The following is an 18,724-nucleotide window of genomic DNA, read 5'->3' as shown; positions in this document are numbered from 1 at the left end:
TGGTTTTAAGCCCGTTTTTCACTAACAAAATTTAGCATTAGCATTATCAAAGTTAACCATAGCATTAAAAAGCACCATACTAACCAAGCTAGCAGCTAGCATTAGGGTTATCTCCACCCTCTTGTCCAAATATGGTCACTTCTGTCTCAAAAAAGTCCAAGATGGTGACGGCCAAAATGCCAAAGTAAAGGCTTCAAAACAGAAGTTGACAAACAGTGGCTACATCCATTATTTTATACAGTCTATGATATCTGTCAAAGAAGTAATACAGTAGAGAGACACAGTTCCTTGCAGCCCTGTTCTCTTGTCCTATACCTTGATGTGAAATGCCCGTTTTCTTTACATTAATGTATCTAATTTTGGAACTGCACTATGTATTATAAGAAGTGCAGGTAACAGGTAAGGAAAAGCTATTTCTATAACAATGTATGTAAAGAAACACTTTACATACATTGTTATAGAAATAACAATGTATGTAAAGAAACGCTTTTTAAGTTCTGTCTTGGCTTTAATTCAGCATGGCCATTAAGCTAAAAAAAAACAAAACAAAATACCACAAGACACTGTGAAAAGGCGCAGACAAACATTTACACCTCCACTGTCAGTCTGTTGACACACTGTGTTAAAAAAAGGTCGGCTGTCAGGCTGTCACACAATAGTGGAGACCAAATTTAGCCAGCGTAATGTAGTTAACGTCTCCTCTACAGCTCCCACACAGTGAACTAGATACCCAGGTCAGTTGGCTCACATTTTCCCCCCTTTCAGATCAATTTACTGACTGAGCTGTGAATCAACCGTGCGCCTTTGCTTTGGACAAGGTATCGCTGCAGACGCTATAATTAAACAGATCACTTGCATCATGCCCTGCAGCCGGCTCTGGCAGATGCTGCCTATCTCCTGTCAAAAACAACAACAACTAGGCAGTTTAAAAGACAAATCATAAACCAGTGTCTTTTTCATTAGCAGTGAACTAATAAAACAATCTGATCTTGAGAAGTGACTCAGTCTCTCAAGTTGATGTTGCATGACAGCTCTATGATTCTGATGCTGACAAAGTGGAGCTGCACACAGCGGGCTAGCATAGCGGCCACTTCCTACAGGCAAGCTGCAATGTGCCTCACGCACATTCAGTTAATTTTCCTTAAATAAATAAAAAAATAAATAAATGAATATAGCTCTTATTGCATGCCAGAGATCATGACATAAATTGACACGAATGATTCAGGGAAGAACGTATACAGTGCATCTGATTGGCAAAGGCCCTTGAAAAATTATGCTTGAGGGCATATTTATACCACAAACCCAATTCTGGTGATGACACGATGTCATGAGATGATGATATAGTTTCATCATTGGGAGCTGCCTTTCAAAAGCAGAAAAAAGAAACTGGAAAAGACCCATGTAAAGGGAAAAAAAAGTGCACCACTCAGGAACAATACTGTATCTTACCCATATTAATGCGAAGGCGCTGCACTTCTGGGTGGTAGGTGACACCGGTAACATTACCTCCTGTCCTGCTACCCTACTATGTTTATACTGACTATACAAGGTAGCAATCATAGTGCAACACACCATGTCTGATAGTGTGTTACAATGGTATCAAAATACAGTTGACTCTGCAACATGACCAGATGACATGTATTGTGATACACCTCAATATCTGTTTAACTAACAAGGAAAATACATTTACCACATGTAGTCAATGTATTACAAGGTAGGTATTTTATAAAGTATGGTTAACTTAAGTTACAGGGTTTAACACAGCAGAGTCTGTGCCGTTTTAACACACACAAACAACCAAACACACAAAAATGGTGTGCCATTATTCAAATGTTAGGCCTCAGCTGCCACAAAGCAAAGCACAGTTAAATGTCAATAAAACAAATCTCCCACAGTTTTATAAAAGAGTATGCCATGATTTTACAGCTAGTTTATCAGTAAAAGATAAACGCAATATATTACCATATATCAATAATTAGTCCGTAGGGATTATACATGCTTAGACTACTGTTAGCTCCCCAGTTGTGCAGTTTGCTAAAATAGCTTGCAAATATTTTATCACTTATGTATTCATATAAATGTAATACAGCAACACAGAAAATAAATAAATAGGTCCCAAAAGATGTCCTAAAAAGCAATCATTGATGACTCCTCTGCAGGGAAAAGATCTAATATATACAGCAGATGTTAAAATGAATGATGTCTGGTTTTATGCTGGTAAAATATAGCCTCTAAAACTGAAAATATTTAGACTAAATTGTAATGTGTAGACCATATATTGTACCTTATACAGACAATAGCACAGTGTTAGTTTTCTAAGTCTGAGATATTACCACAAATGTCCACAAAAGCTGAGATGTTCCTCTTTTTAGTATGTACATGTTTGCTGTGGGTTCTTTATTCTTACTCATTGTCAATATATATTTCAGTACTAGATTATAAATATGCCATTATTTATAGTGAGACTTAATTATTACAGCACTTCAGTAAATAAAACACAAAAGTGTAAAGATCGGGTCAACTGATTTGTTACTGACAAGTTTTAAACAATGGTAGAGCGACAGACAAATTCTCCCCAGGGCATCTGAAAAGGGTAGAAACACCCCTGGGGGGCTGGTATACTGCCACAAGCTCAACCTGAGCCCTTGTGCTTGAGCTGGGATCTGGCAGGAGGCCTGGTGGCTGTGATGAGCCAGATGTGGCAGTGGGAGCTGTGGGGATTCTCTGCAACCGTTTAAAAATGTTATCCCCCTGGTGTGCATGTTTGTAGTAAATATAATGAAGCAAAAAATGGTGTTATCTAAATCTATTCCTGGAATATCTCTCCGACATTAGCACATGTCCAAAAGTAACAGCAGAAGTTTGAGGGGGGAAAAAGCAGTGACTGTAAGGTCATAGGGATAATTAGCTCTGTATCTGAGAGGACATGAAATAATAAGAAAACATAAGGGAAGCAGGGTTAGAAATGATTAGGAGCAGGGGGCAAAAATGCCCTTGAAAGATCTAAAAATGCCTGTGAAATTACAGATGAAAGGACAAAAAATGCCCTCGATAAGTGCTCTCATTATTTCATTGAATTATTAAATACTCAGCAATTAAATACAATTCTCCCATGGGCTGCTATAGGTGAGTGTTAGGAACCGATGGGGGATATTTTGTCAGGGTTCTCTGGGTGAGAAATACTGAGCTATCACACATGCTCAGTGGTGGACCTTCCTATAGATGACAAACCAACCCCTCCCCCCATCAGAGTAAGAGAAAATGAAAAGGCAAGAGCCAACCAAGGCACAATAAGCCCTCCTCCCAAAAAAATAATGAGGTGAAATTTTTTGATTTGCGCATATTGTATTCTTTCACTGTTTTTGATTTAGAAGCTGAGTTGTGTAATTTATCATTAGCTCTTGTTCTTGTTTGCGATAAATATAAGCTATATTTTATTCCAGGGTGGTGGGGATGGGGGGGTCGTTCGCCAGGGGAAGCTCGCCTAGGGCACCAAATATGCTAGGTCTGGAATTGCTAATGCATTACTTGTACATTCAAAAGACAGGGGACAACATAAGCCTTTCCTTTGGGGTCGTGTTTCTGGCCACCTGATGAGTATGAGTCCAGTATTCACCAGGGTTCGACATAACCCATGGCCTGATGGCCTGGGGCCAATCAAAAAGTATGTCGGGCAAGTTGACTGACAGGTCACAGGCCCGCTCGGGCCAGTGACGCTCTAAGGCTTGTTTTGTCAGGAGAACAACTCCAGCGGATTTTTATCCTACTTTTCTCGAGCCTTCAGTGGATTTATTGGGCTTTTTGGCCAAAGGTGCCCTCACCTTTGTGCAATCAAACGCCGGAGGAGGGGGAAACGTGCCAGTTTACTTGTGCGTCTCCGCCAACGCGGACACCGCACACCGCTGCCATGCAGGTATATTTCTCTCCAACGTGCGTTCACTGGCCAGTAAACTCGATGAACTTCAGCTACTGATGGTGAAAAACGGAGACTTTTCTACAATTGCAGTTTTGTGCTTCACGGAGATGTGGCTGGGTGGATCGATACCGGACTCTGCGCTGCAGCTGGCAGGCTTCCAACTCTTGAGCGGATCGTAACACAGAACTCTCCGGCAAAACTAAAGGTGGAGGTATCTGTTTTTACACTACCAGTGGCTGGCGTAATGACGTGACAGTGATCCAGCAGCACTGCTCTCCTGATCTGGAATCTTTTTTTCATCAACTGCAAACCTTTTTACTCCTCCCGTGAGTTTAATTCATTCATTCTGGTCGGTGTTTACATCCCACCGCAGGCCAACGTGCAGGAGGCAGGCTACAGCACACGCTCGCCGACCAGATAGCCTACTGTGTGTGGAGCGGACTCCTTAGTTAATGTCCTTGGCGACTTTAACAAAGGTTACCTCACCCATGAACTCCCCAAATACAAACAGTTTATAAAATGTCCGACCAGAGAGAAGAATATCCTGGATCACTGTTACACAACTGTTAACAACGCCTATCACGCCGTCCCCCGCGCTGCACTGGGCCACTCTGACCACAACACCGTCCACCTGATTCCCCTCATACAGGCAGAAGATCTGTAATCCTGTTGTGATGTCATCTAAGAAGTGGATGAGTACACAGAGGCTATGACATCATACGTCAGCTTCTGCGAGGACTGCTGTACCATCACGCACTACGATGAGGTATAATGGAGTTAAATGAAATGAAGATAAATTAAATGAAGTTTTATATTCATTTTTTCTCTCTCTCTCTTTTTTACTTGGGCAAGTAAGAATATACAAGAGGCCAGTAAAACTCTGAACTACTGGCCCAGGGGGCCAGTGGGGAAAAAATGTTATGTTGAACACTGTTCACGTTAGAAAATTGCGACTTTAAAGCCAAAATCATGAACTCCCAAGATGCTAAAATGCTCTGTAGTGATGAGGAGAACTACAGGTGTAAATCCTCTGTGGGTTCATCACTCAGATCGACACTTTTCACATTACATTGACCCACTGTCAATATGAAAATGTTGATTTTATGCAGCTTAAAACAAAAAGCTGATTTCCCACTACAACACTATAGCAAAAGAAATGTTTTAAATAGTAGTGCTTCAGTAAAAGTTTGCTCCGAAAATGACCAAAACGCTTAAGATCTTGTCAAGAGAGGCAAAACAACATGCCCTTGAAAAAACATTTCCCTAGGCAGAAGACAAAACTTGCTCTACATATTCTCATTGCCCTTTCTGGCACACATACAAAGTGTCTAAAACACTTTCTGTGTAGCGTGCAGGGTATACACGAGTCAAGCTATACATCGTGTACAGTGAAAACATGCTGATGCCACTTAGAATCACTAAAAGGGTCCAATTTAAGTGCTTACATGATCACAAGAATACAAGAAAAAAAAACCCACAGAGTTACTTCCAGTTGTGTCAACAGTGCAGCAGCCTCCATTTGGTTCGTGCTTGTTTAAATTGTGGTGTTTGAGTACACAGCGTATTTACTGCTCTGCGTGACCTTCACACTGTATGCTGCAATTTCCCTAAGCACCGCGCATTGCAATAATTATGTGTGAGCACACAAATGAATGAATGATTGAACAAACACACAGAGAACTGTGCATACAGTTAGAAATAGTAACAACTAGTAGCATGAAAGCTGGGGTCGGAGCTTGTGTAACAAAAAATTACAAATTCCGTCTCACTAGTTATCAAGTAGAGGTGGCATTAATAATTAATCAAACTATTGCATCAAATATAGATTTTTTTGTTTGTTGTTGTTGTTGTTGTTGCCATCATTATTATTCTGACTAATTGGCACAGCCAGATGGAGTCATCTACTACTCCTCTCTGATGAGTGACAATCAGTGAGATGCTTAAATAAGATGCATCAGTTCCTTCGTGGGCACCGATACAGTTGCCACTCAGCTGTTTTACTTACAGCCATAATAGCCACTTCCCAGCAGTACTGTCCGTACGTGGTTCCTGTTTTGACACAAGCACTTATAAGAAGGCAAAGGTGAGTATTTACTGAGAAAACTGAGATGTGAAGTAACACATTAAAGGGACAATTCACCCCCAAATCAAAAGTACATATTTTGCATCTTACCTGTCGTACTATTTACCAATCAAGATTGATTTGGTGTGAGTTGCCGAGTGCTTGTGGTGCTCAAAGCGCCAAAAAAATATGTTTGAAAAACTCAACAGCAATGTCTCTTTTCAGAAATCAAGACCTGGTTACTCAAGCTAATCCACAGACCTTGTTGTGAGCAGGTTCATGTCGGAGCTATTTTCTTTCTCGACACCCCTCTCACTGTGCAGAAGGAAGAGGCATCTACTGCTAGCTCCTTTAGCACCACTGAGCTAGCTAACATTATGCTCAGCTGAGGAAGACACCCTTAATGTTTACATCTGACGCTGTTAGGAACACTGGCCTCTCATACATGAGTAGATGCACACTTCCTTCTGTGCAGTGATACGGTTGGTGGGTGTAGTTTGGTAGAAAGAAAAAAGTTCCATGTGAAATAACTCACAACAAGGTCTTTGGATTATCTTGAGTAACTGGGTCATGATTTGGAAAGACACATTGCTTTCCAGCTGAGTGCCATCTAGTTTCATTATATTTGAGACAAGGCTGACACCTGTAAGGCCGATATCTCAAATACTCTGTGCCTCACACCAAACAAGCTAGATCGATAACTAGCACTACAAGTAAGAGGAAAAAATATGTATTTTTGTTTTTGGAGTGGACTGTGCCTTTAATGTGATACCTCATAACTCAGTTTTTTTCATCAAATACTCTTTAGAATCTTGTATGTATCTGGTATCTGTCACACCAAGCAGGAAAATTCTGCTCCTGTGAGGTAAAAGTGAAGGCTGTAGGAGTGTAAAGCCTGTGAGTAGAAGAAGAAACCACAGAATAAGACTGACAGAGAGAACTGGCCAAACAACAAATCTGACTTAGCCCAGTTCTGACGCTGATGAAATAATGGCCCTCTTTACTTCGCAGATGGAGAGAAGAGATGGTGACAAAGTGAAAAAAAAGGGGGGGGGGGGGGGCAGGGAGCACACGACAGATGACGGAATGACGGACATACAGGCTGGGAGATGATTTATTGCCAAAACTCACTGTCTGAATAACTAACTGAGTCCATCCCAGGGCTGATGTAATGATGGTTCGCTGCTTGAAACCCATTATGACGGCAGGAGACTGCATTTGTCTCCCCATTAAAGCGCTAATCCTGCATCCTACACCTAACATGTTACGACAGCTTGGAATATTTCCACCGAGCGCCTTTTCTTTCCTCTCACGTCTCCTGTGGACATGTCCGATTCGTTGTTGTTTTATTATTCAGTGTGTCTCTTTAATGTGGTTACACCAAAACAACTGTATTCAATTTCTTTACTGTATTTTTAAGCACACAATGGTTAGACAAAACAGCATGTAGATAAAGACAGGGTGCTAAAAGAGGACTGCATACTGTGAGTGAAGGAGTGAGAAAAGGCATGCACAGGGGGTGAGAGAGGGTAAGAACCAGAGTGAAAGAATCGGGCAGGCAGAGTTTGAGAAGAAGAGAGACGGTTGGAGACAAAGAGGAATGACTGAGCACGAGAGAGACGAAGTGAGAGTGCAGGGCTGTGAGCTCTGCTGTTGTATCCGAGCATTATGACACATCCCTATATATACTGCACTGCCTGCCTCCCTGCATGCTCACTGCAGATTTTCATTAACCTTGCGGCGCCGTCTATTTGTGTGTCTAACCTGGTCCATACCATCTTATCCTCCCACTGCATGCAGCTCTGCAAACTACATGGCAACATCGTATATGGTACTGCCCCTATTGGAAATTCATAATCGACTTTCCACATATGTGTACATTTGTGGTAATGTGTACAAGATAACACCAAGCAACTGCAATCCATATGGTGCTCACTTTCAGAATATGGTTTGTGATGTGTTTGTGTTTGTGTGTGTGTGTGTGTGTGTGTGTGTGTGTATCTTACAGTAAACCCACATTTGGAGCCGGAGTAATGCTTTGCTGAAGCGTGAATAATGCTTTTGTTTTCCAAATGCCACACTATGCAGAATGGGTGGGTAATATAACACAGCTTAAAACATACACTGACAGAAAAATATAAGATACCATAAATACTGTCAAAGTCCGCTGCCTCTTTGGTACTCCAGCAAAGATGATCTTTTGCTGCTCCATGAATGTTCACTGATCCATAGCATGGGGGCTGGGGATTGGACACACTGCACAATTGCACTATTCACACTAAGTCATAGCTGTTAGAGTGCTTGTAAAAGCTTTGATTCATAACAATTACTTTGCCAAATGCATCTTTATACAGTAAATAAACTATTTTTTATTAGTGGCATATCATTTAACTATACAGTGTGTGCGCACTCCAAAGAATTTAAGTTCAGGTTGAGCCCTGACAAAAACATAATTTGCTTCAAGCGGTGTAGCAAACAGCATGGATAAGAGCAGCGATAACAACAAGGGAGTCAGACAATGAGGGACGGACAGGAAGCCGCGGAGCAAGGACATTCAGGACGAGGTGAGGGAGAGCGGCTATTGTTATACTCGACCACGTACATTTTATCTAAACTCCATTTCATATCAAATGTAATGTCAGTGCTTTCGGTCGTAATGTCTAAAATGTATCCATCTGCCAGAATGATTTGCTCATGATACGGAGGAGCACAATCTTGAGGTGTGTAATGAAACCAGGAGGAGGAGAGCTTGGTTAAACAGTCTGAGTCAGGGAGTGCAATGACTCGATGGAGGGTAATAATGTGTCACTCTCAGTTATGTCCGGAGGGGTTTAACCTTGTGGATGTTCATAATCAGAGTCATCTAGTACAAACACACCAGCAAAACATTAAGGAGGACATATTGTGCTCACTTTCAGGTTGATAGTTGTATTTTAGTTTTCTACTAGAACATGTTTACATGGTTTAATGTTCAAAAAACACTTTGTTTCCCTCATACTGTCTGTGCTGGAACACCTGTATTTACTCTCTGTCTGAGACATTCTGTTTAATAGTCTGTGTCTTTAGACCTTCCCTCTAAAAAATAAAAAGCCCAGTCTTGTCTGATTGGTCAGCGTTCCCAGGTCTTTCACATCTGTGCATCTCTGCACAGCTACTGCAGCTGGGGAATGACTGTAACAGAGAATAGCAACCCTTTCTAACGTGCAAAATCACCAATAAAAGCTTCTAAACTAAAATCTTCTCAAGCGGACATGTTTCAGCAGGTATATGATCCAAAATCAGGGAGAAAATTAAAACATTGGCAACCAGGTTTACATGTTCCCTTTATGTTAGCATGTTGCTACATGTAGCAGTGTTGGCTATGTAATGTAGACACCTGCTGTAGTGTTTCTGGAGCAGATGACAATATAAAAAAATCCAGCACGCTATGATGTCATGCTGTAGCCAGAGTAGAACGAAATGTTGGAAATGGAGTGTTCAAAATGTCCTGAAACCTGAGGATTTTGCTCACAGGGATTATTTCTCCATATGTTTACCTTATTATCTGAAACTTTGCCCGAATATAATATTAACATCCTTCATTGTAACATTATGTGTGAGCAACAAAATATGAAAAAGCATAATAGGTCCCCCTTAAGAAAGCAGTTCATTTAGCATCTCGTACACATTATATACCTTACATTATAAAGAAATGGGAGGCAATTTCTTTTTGAATTACTGACTTTGAATTAATTTCACCCATCAGTGAGCTGAAACTGACAATACTACTTGTTACTGACAGATAAGCCCTCTGACCAGTGATGATTGACAGCACCTATTAGTATTAAATGTGCACAATTATATCTGTGCGTTAACCTTTCAAGGTTGTTACCGTGATGCTCGGAAAAGCACCCAGCCAGAGAGGTACCATCTAAACAACCATAAGCCTGTATCACTGTCCTGCCCTCTGCTTAATATCAATCTCCTTATATTTTACTGATGTACACAAACATATACTCACCTCCTCCCACTGATGTATGTATCTGATGAGTCGGGACAGTCTCAACAGACGCAGAAGACTGAGGATCTTGGTGAAGCGGACGATTCGCAGGGCACGAGCTGTTTTATATACCTCCGAGTCAAAGCCTTTCTCAACTATTAAAAAGATATAATCCACTGGAATGGAGGAGAGGAAGTCCACAACAAACCAGCTCTTTAGGTAATTCATCTTGATGACCTTGGGGTCGAGGATGATCTCGGAGCTCTCCTCGTTGACAATCCCCGTCCTGAAGTTCATGACCAGGTCCACCAGGAAGATGGTGTCTGAGGCCACATTGAAGACCAGCCAGGTGGTGGTAGTCTGCTCTGAGAAGAAGGTTATTCCCACAGGAATGATGATTAGATTCCCCATCATCATGATGAGCATTATCAAGTCCCAGTAGAACCTGCAAAGTGACACATATGAATCAGTTATGCAAGGTAGAAAACATGTTGTAGACAGTTAATGCAGACAAAGTGGCCTGACATTTCCAAATAGTTTAATTGCACTTGAAGGACTTTGTTTGAGGGGATGAAGCTGTCCATTTTTTACATCAAAGTCCTCCATTAAGGCTGTAAGAGTGAAGCTAAACAGCATTTAAGTAAAGGGAAATAAAGAACATCAAGAGTCTACAGCAGCTCTGCAAAGCAGTACTGAAACACAGTGGTGCTTTGAGATAAATGCTAATGTCTAGATGTTTTGGCTTCACTTTTGGCATCTTTACTGCACAGTCTGTGGGTTGAGACATTTCACTCACAACCACAAATATCAACTTTGTGGTGGTGCTCTGGGGACCACGACTATCTGTACAACATTTCACAGCAATTTAACCAATATGTGTTTCAGTCTGGACCAAAGTGTGGGACTGACCGATCGAACGCCATTCCTTGAGCCCTGCAGCTAACATGGCTAAACAACAATGTTATGGTTGTTATTGAAGTCTTATTTGTTGTTTCTGTGATGGAACTTCCATATATCAGCTTACATGCTACCACAAAGAAAAGTCTTCAAGACTGAGGTCAGTGTATGTGCAGAGGGTCATAGACCCTGCTGTCCTACAAGTGGAAGTAAGAAGCATAAGGTCCAGCTCTGACATCCACACATGCTTGCGCTGTTACCTACATGTCTTCTTAGTCTTTTGTCAGGCCCCAAAATTATCTATGATTCAAGGACATCAAGAAATGTGCTGCTGGCACTTGCTGTATGTATTCAGGGCCCTGTAAGAATGAAACCCTCTCATCCTTCCTGGCTGTGTTAATGTCCCTGCCCTCTGTCTTGTGATGAACAGAGCCAGTAGTGATTCATCAGCACCCTGCTCTTTTCACGAAGTGTCCTGGGCCTCGATAAAGGCCAAGCAACCGTGAATGAAAATAGATGCTTTCAGGAATCCTATCTCGTGCTAAAAACTCTCCACTGACGCCATCCCTGCCTGCCTCTGCTCCGCCTTGCTACCCATCCATTGCTGCTGTTGAAGATGGAAATGGACTTGCTGGCTGGTTGGCAGGCTGCCTGTCTGGCTGGCCACCCAGTAATGGATCTGTTTGAATGAATTAAGACGGGGCCTTGGCTTTATAAATATCCACAGATCATGTGTCCAATAATTGTCTTCACTTCAACTAAGCAGCGGTCATCTAGGTGGTTCATAATATCCATCATAGGTATTTTTACACCAGCAGGTATTGAACTGGGGCCTATGGAGAGGACTCTTCATATGGAGAGCCTCGACTTAACACCTTGAGTGGGGAATCAAAGCACAGAACATGATGCACTTTGGATTATTTGATGCTATTCAGTCCTCTCAAGTTTTAATGGCAGACACACACAGTATTTATGCAATAATCTCAAGGAGCATGAAATTTAATACCAAAAATACCATAAATCACACCACTTTGAACACACGCACTCTACTGTCCTTTCAATTTAATGTTACCCCTTTAGCCGGGATAATGTGCATACAGTAAAGTAAGTGTGTGCGTGTGTGTGTGTGTATGGCATGTGTTCCTCTTGTCCTATATATTTTAATGTTTAATAAGAGGCTGCAGTGATGACATCTGCTATGATTCATCTTTTTGACTGCTTCATAACAAAACACGCTGAATGAACTATTTATATCTGAGGAGAACAAATATAAAGATTACACCATGATTATAACCATATTCTTAGGGATTTTTGTAGAAAACATATATTACTTTAGATAATTTGTCTGTGGTAAAAAAGAGGGAGCTGTATTAGAACAGAGAGAAAAAATAAAAGGAAGTTAAAAATCAAGAGCTCAAAGAGCCTGTTTACACCTGGTGTTAAGACACATTTTGGGTGATCCAATCTTTGTTCATACCTGGCATTAAAGTGCATCTCAAGTGAAAACGTGTGATCATATTTCACTTCCTCGTTCTATGTGCAAATAAACACGCACATCATTTCCATTTGCAAAGTTCAAATGTGTTGTTGTTTTTAACTGGCGGGAGGTTTGCGTCAGTTTTACTTCTGTGGCTCTGCGCCTATGCATTCTGCACAGGCAATTTCAAACCCCTTTTGTACGTGCCAGGCACATAAATGCAGCGGATTGTACATAATGTATTTGAACATATGCATGTTGGTACCAGAACTGTCAAGGAATCCCACCTCCCGGCTCTGATATCCCAACTTCAGTGGCATCTATAGTGTCTGGCATGTAATCATATTTTTCAAGAGGTGTGTCACTGCGGCTCTTGCCAAGCCTCACATATCATGTCAGTAACTCTGCAGAACCTTTGTGCAAAATAAAATTAGGTATTAGTGCTGCGGGAGTGCAAGCCTCGTGCTGGGGACGGTGGGTAAGAGTCCACCTGCGCATTCACAGTGGCAGGGCTAATGATTAGCATCATGTGGCTAACATTATCTAACAGTTATTGACGGGTTTAATGACAAGCCTCAAGCCGTTACTATGTTGATGTGAGTTTGTTGGGACTGTTTAACGGCTGCTGCTGTGTGAGCTCGTGCTAACTGGGCAGACGATGAACTGATTGTTCGCCAGGAAGAGAGTTACTCCGGAAACAGTTCCTTCCTACGCAGCAACAATAAGTTTCCTTAATATCCGATGCGGAGTCATAGAAGCAAGGACGTCAGCTTCAATGGGGCCCAGGACACATTAGCGTACAGACTGCTGAAAGAATGTGGCCACATCTGAGTGATTGGATATCATGACGAGGACGGATTGGGTATATTTACACGTGCTTAGAGCTGTTCACTTGTAATCCGATGACCCAAAACGCATGTTAATACCAGGTGTAAACAGGGCCAAAAAGTCAATGTTCATGATCTAAAATAATCTATGAAATAGCACGCAAAACAGTACTACTTACAATTAAACTACATTATTTTTCTTTTCATACTGAAAACTAGGGGTGACTCCGAATAGTCGATGATTCGGTGATTCGATCCGGAGAAGTCTGATTCGACACCCCTACTGAAAACATTGTCATTACTGTACATCGACAATACAGTATCAAATTAATTGCCACCAAAAATCAATAGGGTTTAAAAGGAAGAATCGGAAAGTCCATTATACCACTCAGGAATTTCAATATTGGCATCTGTTAAATTGCTATTTTTCAAGTAATGTAAATGTGTGATGTTTTCCACTCATATTAATATAGTCAAAAGCCCACGGAGTGCCCACATCGCCAAGATAATTCTGTTTCTCCCATGACTTGTGTAGGAAGCATTTATACTGTACAAGACCTCTAAGACGCCCACTTATCTAATGAATAAAACATTGTGTTTTGCCTCTTGAATTACAAACTATAGAATAGGAAACAGCAAAACATGCTGCATTACAGAGAAGTTGTTCACAAAGTTTAAGAATAAACAGATTCCCTGAAAAAGAAACTTTCAGATGTCTGAAAGCTAAGTGAGTTGCCCTTTCTCTTTTTAAAGAGCCAGTCACAAAGTGTGCCAATGCAGCCAGCTCCAACGACAGCTCGAAGACTGCACCCAGTTTTTGCTGCATCATTGTAAAAAAGCTCTTGCTTCAACGCTTCAACTCTAGAATGCACTCAGCCCCAGTTAAACCAGTAGCTAAGAGCATGTGCACCCAGCTGTGAATGTAGCTCCTACTTCAGCAATGCACTCAGCCACCAGTCAAACTCCTGGTTTCAGGCTTGGCAGGTCCACTGGTGCACCTGCTTTGCTTCCACATACAATCACCTCCAGCTCCAGCCCATAGGTGCCGAGAGGTTTTGCCCCAGCTATGCATTCACACCCAGATGAGCTCTGCACCCTGCACTACTGCTACTCATTTCTTATGCCAAGTCCTTCTTCAATTTGTCAACCCACTCTGGAAGACACCAACATACTGCTGTTCTGATTGATTCAAGTGGGAGTGGCAATCACTGGATCACTCTCCCCAAACACAGCAGGCTCTGCAGTGACACTGCAGACACAGCATTGGTTCCTGTGCCAGCAGTATGCTCCCTGTATTAAACTTATAAAAAAAAATGAGGTTTTCTTACCCCAATATATCACAGAAAACATGTTCAGACAGCAAAACCAACCAAGATCTTTGGCAATAAGTTGACATGTGACTTTTATAGCTCATTAGACCAATAATAACAACAGGATCTTTGAGCTGTAGAACTCAAAAAAGACAAACCATGAAGCGCCAATGATCGTAGTGGAGCTACCACCCCTGCTGCAGATCAAAGAATCAGCTTCAGCCAAACAATCCTGCTCCAAATCCAGCCAGCTCATTCCTTCTTGTAGGTTTCCTCCCTACAACAAGTGCTCCATCATAATCAATGCCAGACCACTCCTGCCAAGCAACAGAGGGAACCCCATACAATCTTACTCAGCAGGGCCAGACCCTATCTGATCTGCAACGTAACGAGCACAGCATGCTACAAGAGGTGACATACCTGTACTGATAAATACAGTGAGAAAAATGGGATTTCGGATCAAATAAATGGAGGTCTAAGTCATCTCTGACTGATAAGGTTTTTAAAATGCAGCATGCAAGTACATCATTCACTGTAGACCTGTCTCTTGGAGGGTAATACGTTTGCTTGAATCAGCTACAATGTTCCACATGTTCTAATTTTACATGACATGGAGAGGTTGCCATAAAATTGCCCGATTTTGTTTACGATACTTTCCAGGTAGCACATCAACATAAAACTGCAAACAAAAATATGGCCACGGTCCTGGCCAAACAGGCAGCCTCTTTAAAACAACACTGAGAGTCTTTCAGGCCACGACAAAGGCCTCTTCTTAGCATAACCCGAGGTGTATGAGGCCATGCATGGGGCCTCTCTAAAAATCTATGAATAATGAATATTACTAACCTGCCATTAATCTTTAAGCAGCCACTGTGTACAAAGAATATGTTGGATATTGAGTTTCAAACACTCCCACAAAGAGATATAAAGCCTGCGTGAATAGTGGTGTCATTCATGGGCTGTACTTACGTAAGAGTTTTCATTAAAAGACCATACAGTGTTTTCTTTTTTTGGTCATACAAGGTTCTGCTAGAGTATAGAAAAGAATGAGGGAGATAAAATGTTTAATATATAACAAAAATAGTGAAATACACTTGTGCAGCAAACTAACAAAACTAATTAGGTGGTTAGGTTAAGCCTCACTGTTGAGAACTAAATTACCTTTTAAGCTACAGTACAAGAGGAGCTGCCAGACTAAGTGTACCCTTGCATCTACATCATTTATGCACCAGCCTGATAGGTAGCTTGAAGCACTGGGAAATAACCTCAAAGTACCACCAGGCAATCTCACTGGCATAAAGGGGCCGTGTCTTTAAACTGGCTAGAGGACAACGACTTCGTATGGGGAAAAAAAACGCCCTTTGGAAAATGTCACGAGGAAGGAACCTTAGGGAACCTGAGTTAGTGGAATAAAAGGGCCGATCTCCTTGAGCAGAGATTAAATCGCAAAATTCTCACTGATGGCTCAATATGTCTCATATTTAGAATACGTTCAGACATACAGTGACATGATCCATTATTTCTCATTATAGCGCTTTTCCCCTTCGCTTTTCCCCTAATGTTTCCATCTCTTTCATCAAAGTTCAGCATACGGAAGATCACAAACACAGCCTATTAATTGCCAGCTGTGAAAAAGGTACGCATATCACTGAATGGTTCAGGTCTTACCCTTTGGCCAACTTGTAGAGGGGGGGGGGGGGGGGGGGGTCAATCTCCTTACATAATTGTTTTCAGAGATTGCTAAGCTCATTGACTGTTGTGTTGTACTACTAATCCTTGCCCACCATCATTGTACATCTGCGTGAGCACATGGGCATGTGCATATGCCAATGTCTCTGTGTGGGTGAGTGCGGGATATCCTAGTTAGCATTATTCTTTATGTGTGATTACATGGTAAGTGCACTTTAGCGCTGCCCGTGATGTGTTTTATCGTCGCATTAAAACCATTGTGTATCAATAAAAAAGCAAAGCAAAGCCACTCAGTCATAAATTTCAATTCTTTATGTTAGAATTCAGCCTGCAGAACCCAGCGGCTCTGAATCAGCAGCAGCAGTGGCAGCGGCAGCAGCAGTATAAAAGCTGTGAGGAGCAGAGTGCTGCATACTCAGGCCTGCTCTGAGTTCAGGACCACAGACAGCTCCAGTGTTAAAGGCAGAGAGGGATCAACGTGCCCTGGCAAGTTACATGTAGCTTCAATGGAAAACTGGGGGATGATTGTCACCATCAAGCTGTGCCAGGGGACACTGGTGCAGGGACTGGGCCAGATGAGATGCTTAATTGGTTGAGTGGTGAACTGTAAACACGCAGCTTGTGGAGGACCGGTCCTGGCTGTACCTGATCTCATTTGTTTACCATATGAACGCACTGTGCCAGAAATGTGAAATAAATTAAGGCAAATCAGAAGCAGTTTGTCTAGACTCACACTGGCCGGGCTCATTTGCAACACTGCTTTTCATACATGTGTGATATATGGGCTCTCTTCAGGCAGTTTTACAGTGTTGTTTTCAATCTTTAAGAGAATACACTATAAGTGTTCAGCTGAGCGATTGACAAGCCACATAAATACCAATAATCATGTCACTGTGGCATTTAGTGGATGCCAAGGAGGGGAGTGTGGCATGAAACAAACACATTCCATCACATTTCCTCCCTCAAAAACACATCAGTTTCACCAGCGCTGTCAAATGTTTGCATGATCTATTTTGACTGATTAATTCAAAACACGGCCATTTTCTCTTTAATCGTTTCCGTGCACGATCTTACCGCATTCTGTGCATTTTTTTTTTTTTTTTGCTACCCAGGCCCGTCGTCTTATACCGCCGCCTACAATGAAATGTTTACAACCGTGATGGTGCAGTGGCATTGTCACGTTGTGTCCAGGTACTGTCGCCCCTGCACGGGTCGAATATGTCGCAATGAGGACCTGACACTGTGCTGCTATTGCGAAACAACCATGAAGGGGGGAAAAAGGTGCGCTTGTGTGTGTTTTCAAATCATGACATTCACCATCCTTCTTCCAAGGACATCTCACTGATACACCTTTGTAGCTTTAGTGCGTCCCTCTCTACTCTCATAAAAATGCCGCAATGAAACACACACACTCGCTGGGCACATTTTGAGTCAGTGAAGCCGTCAGCCGGCGGAAGCCTGATTGCCTAAATACAGAGGTAGATTAGCGCTTCGGGGCAGGCTGTGCGTGTGCCGATGACAGAGCGTTATGTGTGAAAGTGTATAGCTTGCAGACCCTAGGGTGACGGGAGGGGTGGGTAGAAAGGGGAGGGGAGGGTGGGTGAGCAGGTGTCTTTTCCAGCTCTTACCTAAAATCGCTATATGGATGAATGATCCAGTATCCGGCCGTTTGAACCCTCTCTTGCTCTTTCTCCACGGCTTTCTGACTGCCGAACATACGCAAGGAGAACTTATTGACTCCGGGCTGCATCATGGCCCCAAATTGCCTCTGCATAAAACCATGTTGCCTGGCCGCCCCCTCCAGATCGTCAAAACCGACCATGGCCTCTTCCCGCTCCCCCTTGAAGCCCACTGAGTTGCCGTGGTCCTTCATGTTCTGGCTCCCCGTGTTATTTTTCTGTATCGAGTCTTGCCTCTGAAAAACATTATTCCCATCCGCCTTCTCCTCCTTGTTGCTGGAGAACGAATTAGATTTGTCTTCCATGGCGTTTTTAGTTTTCCCGTTTTCTCTTGGTGGCAAAGGGTTCCGTCTCCGGCTCGGGAGGGCTGCGCGCAAAACTCGAGAGGACCCGCCGTGAGCTCTCCTGGGCTTTCTCTTTTTTCTTTTCTTTTGCTATTATGTCCTTCAAACTGTTCAGCTCCTCTGTCTTCAGTGCGAGTGCTGCAAACAGAGACAGAGTGCCCGAGAACCCTGTGGATCAGGTTTCTTGGGTTACCGCCATCTACCGACGGCCCCGGCTTCAACCGTCCAAAGCCTCTGCTTCTGTCTCACTTCGCACGGCACTGCGGTTTAACTGGCACATGCCCCTGCACCTTATTTACATAATGTGGCTCATGATAGCCCCCTCCGTCACCTCTCCCCTCCTCTCCCACCAGCATCACACAGGAGGAAGGGAGGGAGCCGGTATCACAGGAGCACAGATAATGCTATATGAAGTTAATGAAGACGCGGGGTTTTTTTTTGTCTTCTAATGAATTGACAGCATGTGTGCCTCCTGTGGCTCGACTGGCGACAGGTTTGTTTCCTACTGAGGAGTGATAATAGAAGACAACACGGTGAAACAGAT

The 18,724-nt window shown here is 42.5% G+C and overlaps 1 protein-coding gene across 1 annotated transcript in view; it reads right to left on the bottom strand.

Moving 5' to 3' along the window:
- The window catches only part of hcn1 (hyperpolarization activated cyclic nucleotide-gated potassium channel 1), a 92,629-nt gene extending 74,278 nt beyond the window's left edge, over positions 1–18,351 (bottom strand). Inside the window, exons 1-2 of the mRNA XM_033646844.2 lie at positions 17,786–18,351; positions 9,979–10,402 (exon numbers count right to left, since the gene is read on the bottom strand). Of these exons, the coding sequence (XP_033502735.1) occupies positions 9,979–10,402; positions 17,786–18,141 (780 nt within the window). The 5' untranslated portion in view covers positions 18,142–18,351. The remainder of the gene's footprint in view (positions 1–9,978; positions 10,403–17,785) is intronic.
- Positions 18,352–18,724: the final 373 nt, after the last annotated feature.

Source organism: Epinephelus lanceolatus, chromosome 19, assembly GCF_041903045.1.
Source record: "Epinephelus lanceolatus isolate andai-2023 chromosome 19, ASM4190304v1, whole genome shotgun sequence".
In the NCBI taxonomy this organism is placed as follows: domain Eukaryota; kingdom Metazoa; phylum Chordata; class Actinopteri; order Perciformes; family Serranidae; genus Epinephelus; species Epinephelus lanceolatus.
The sequence above is the reverse complement of the archived record's forward strand: the minus strand, read 5'-3'. Positions and strand labels throughout refer to the sequence as shown.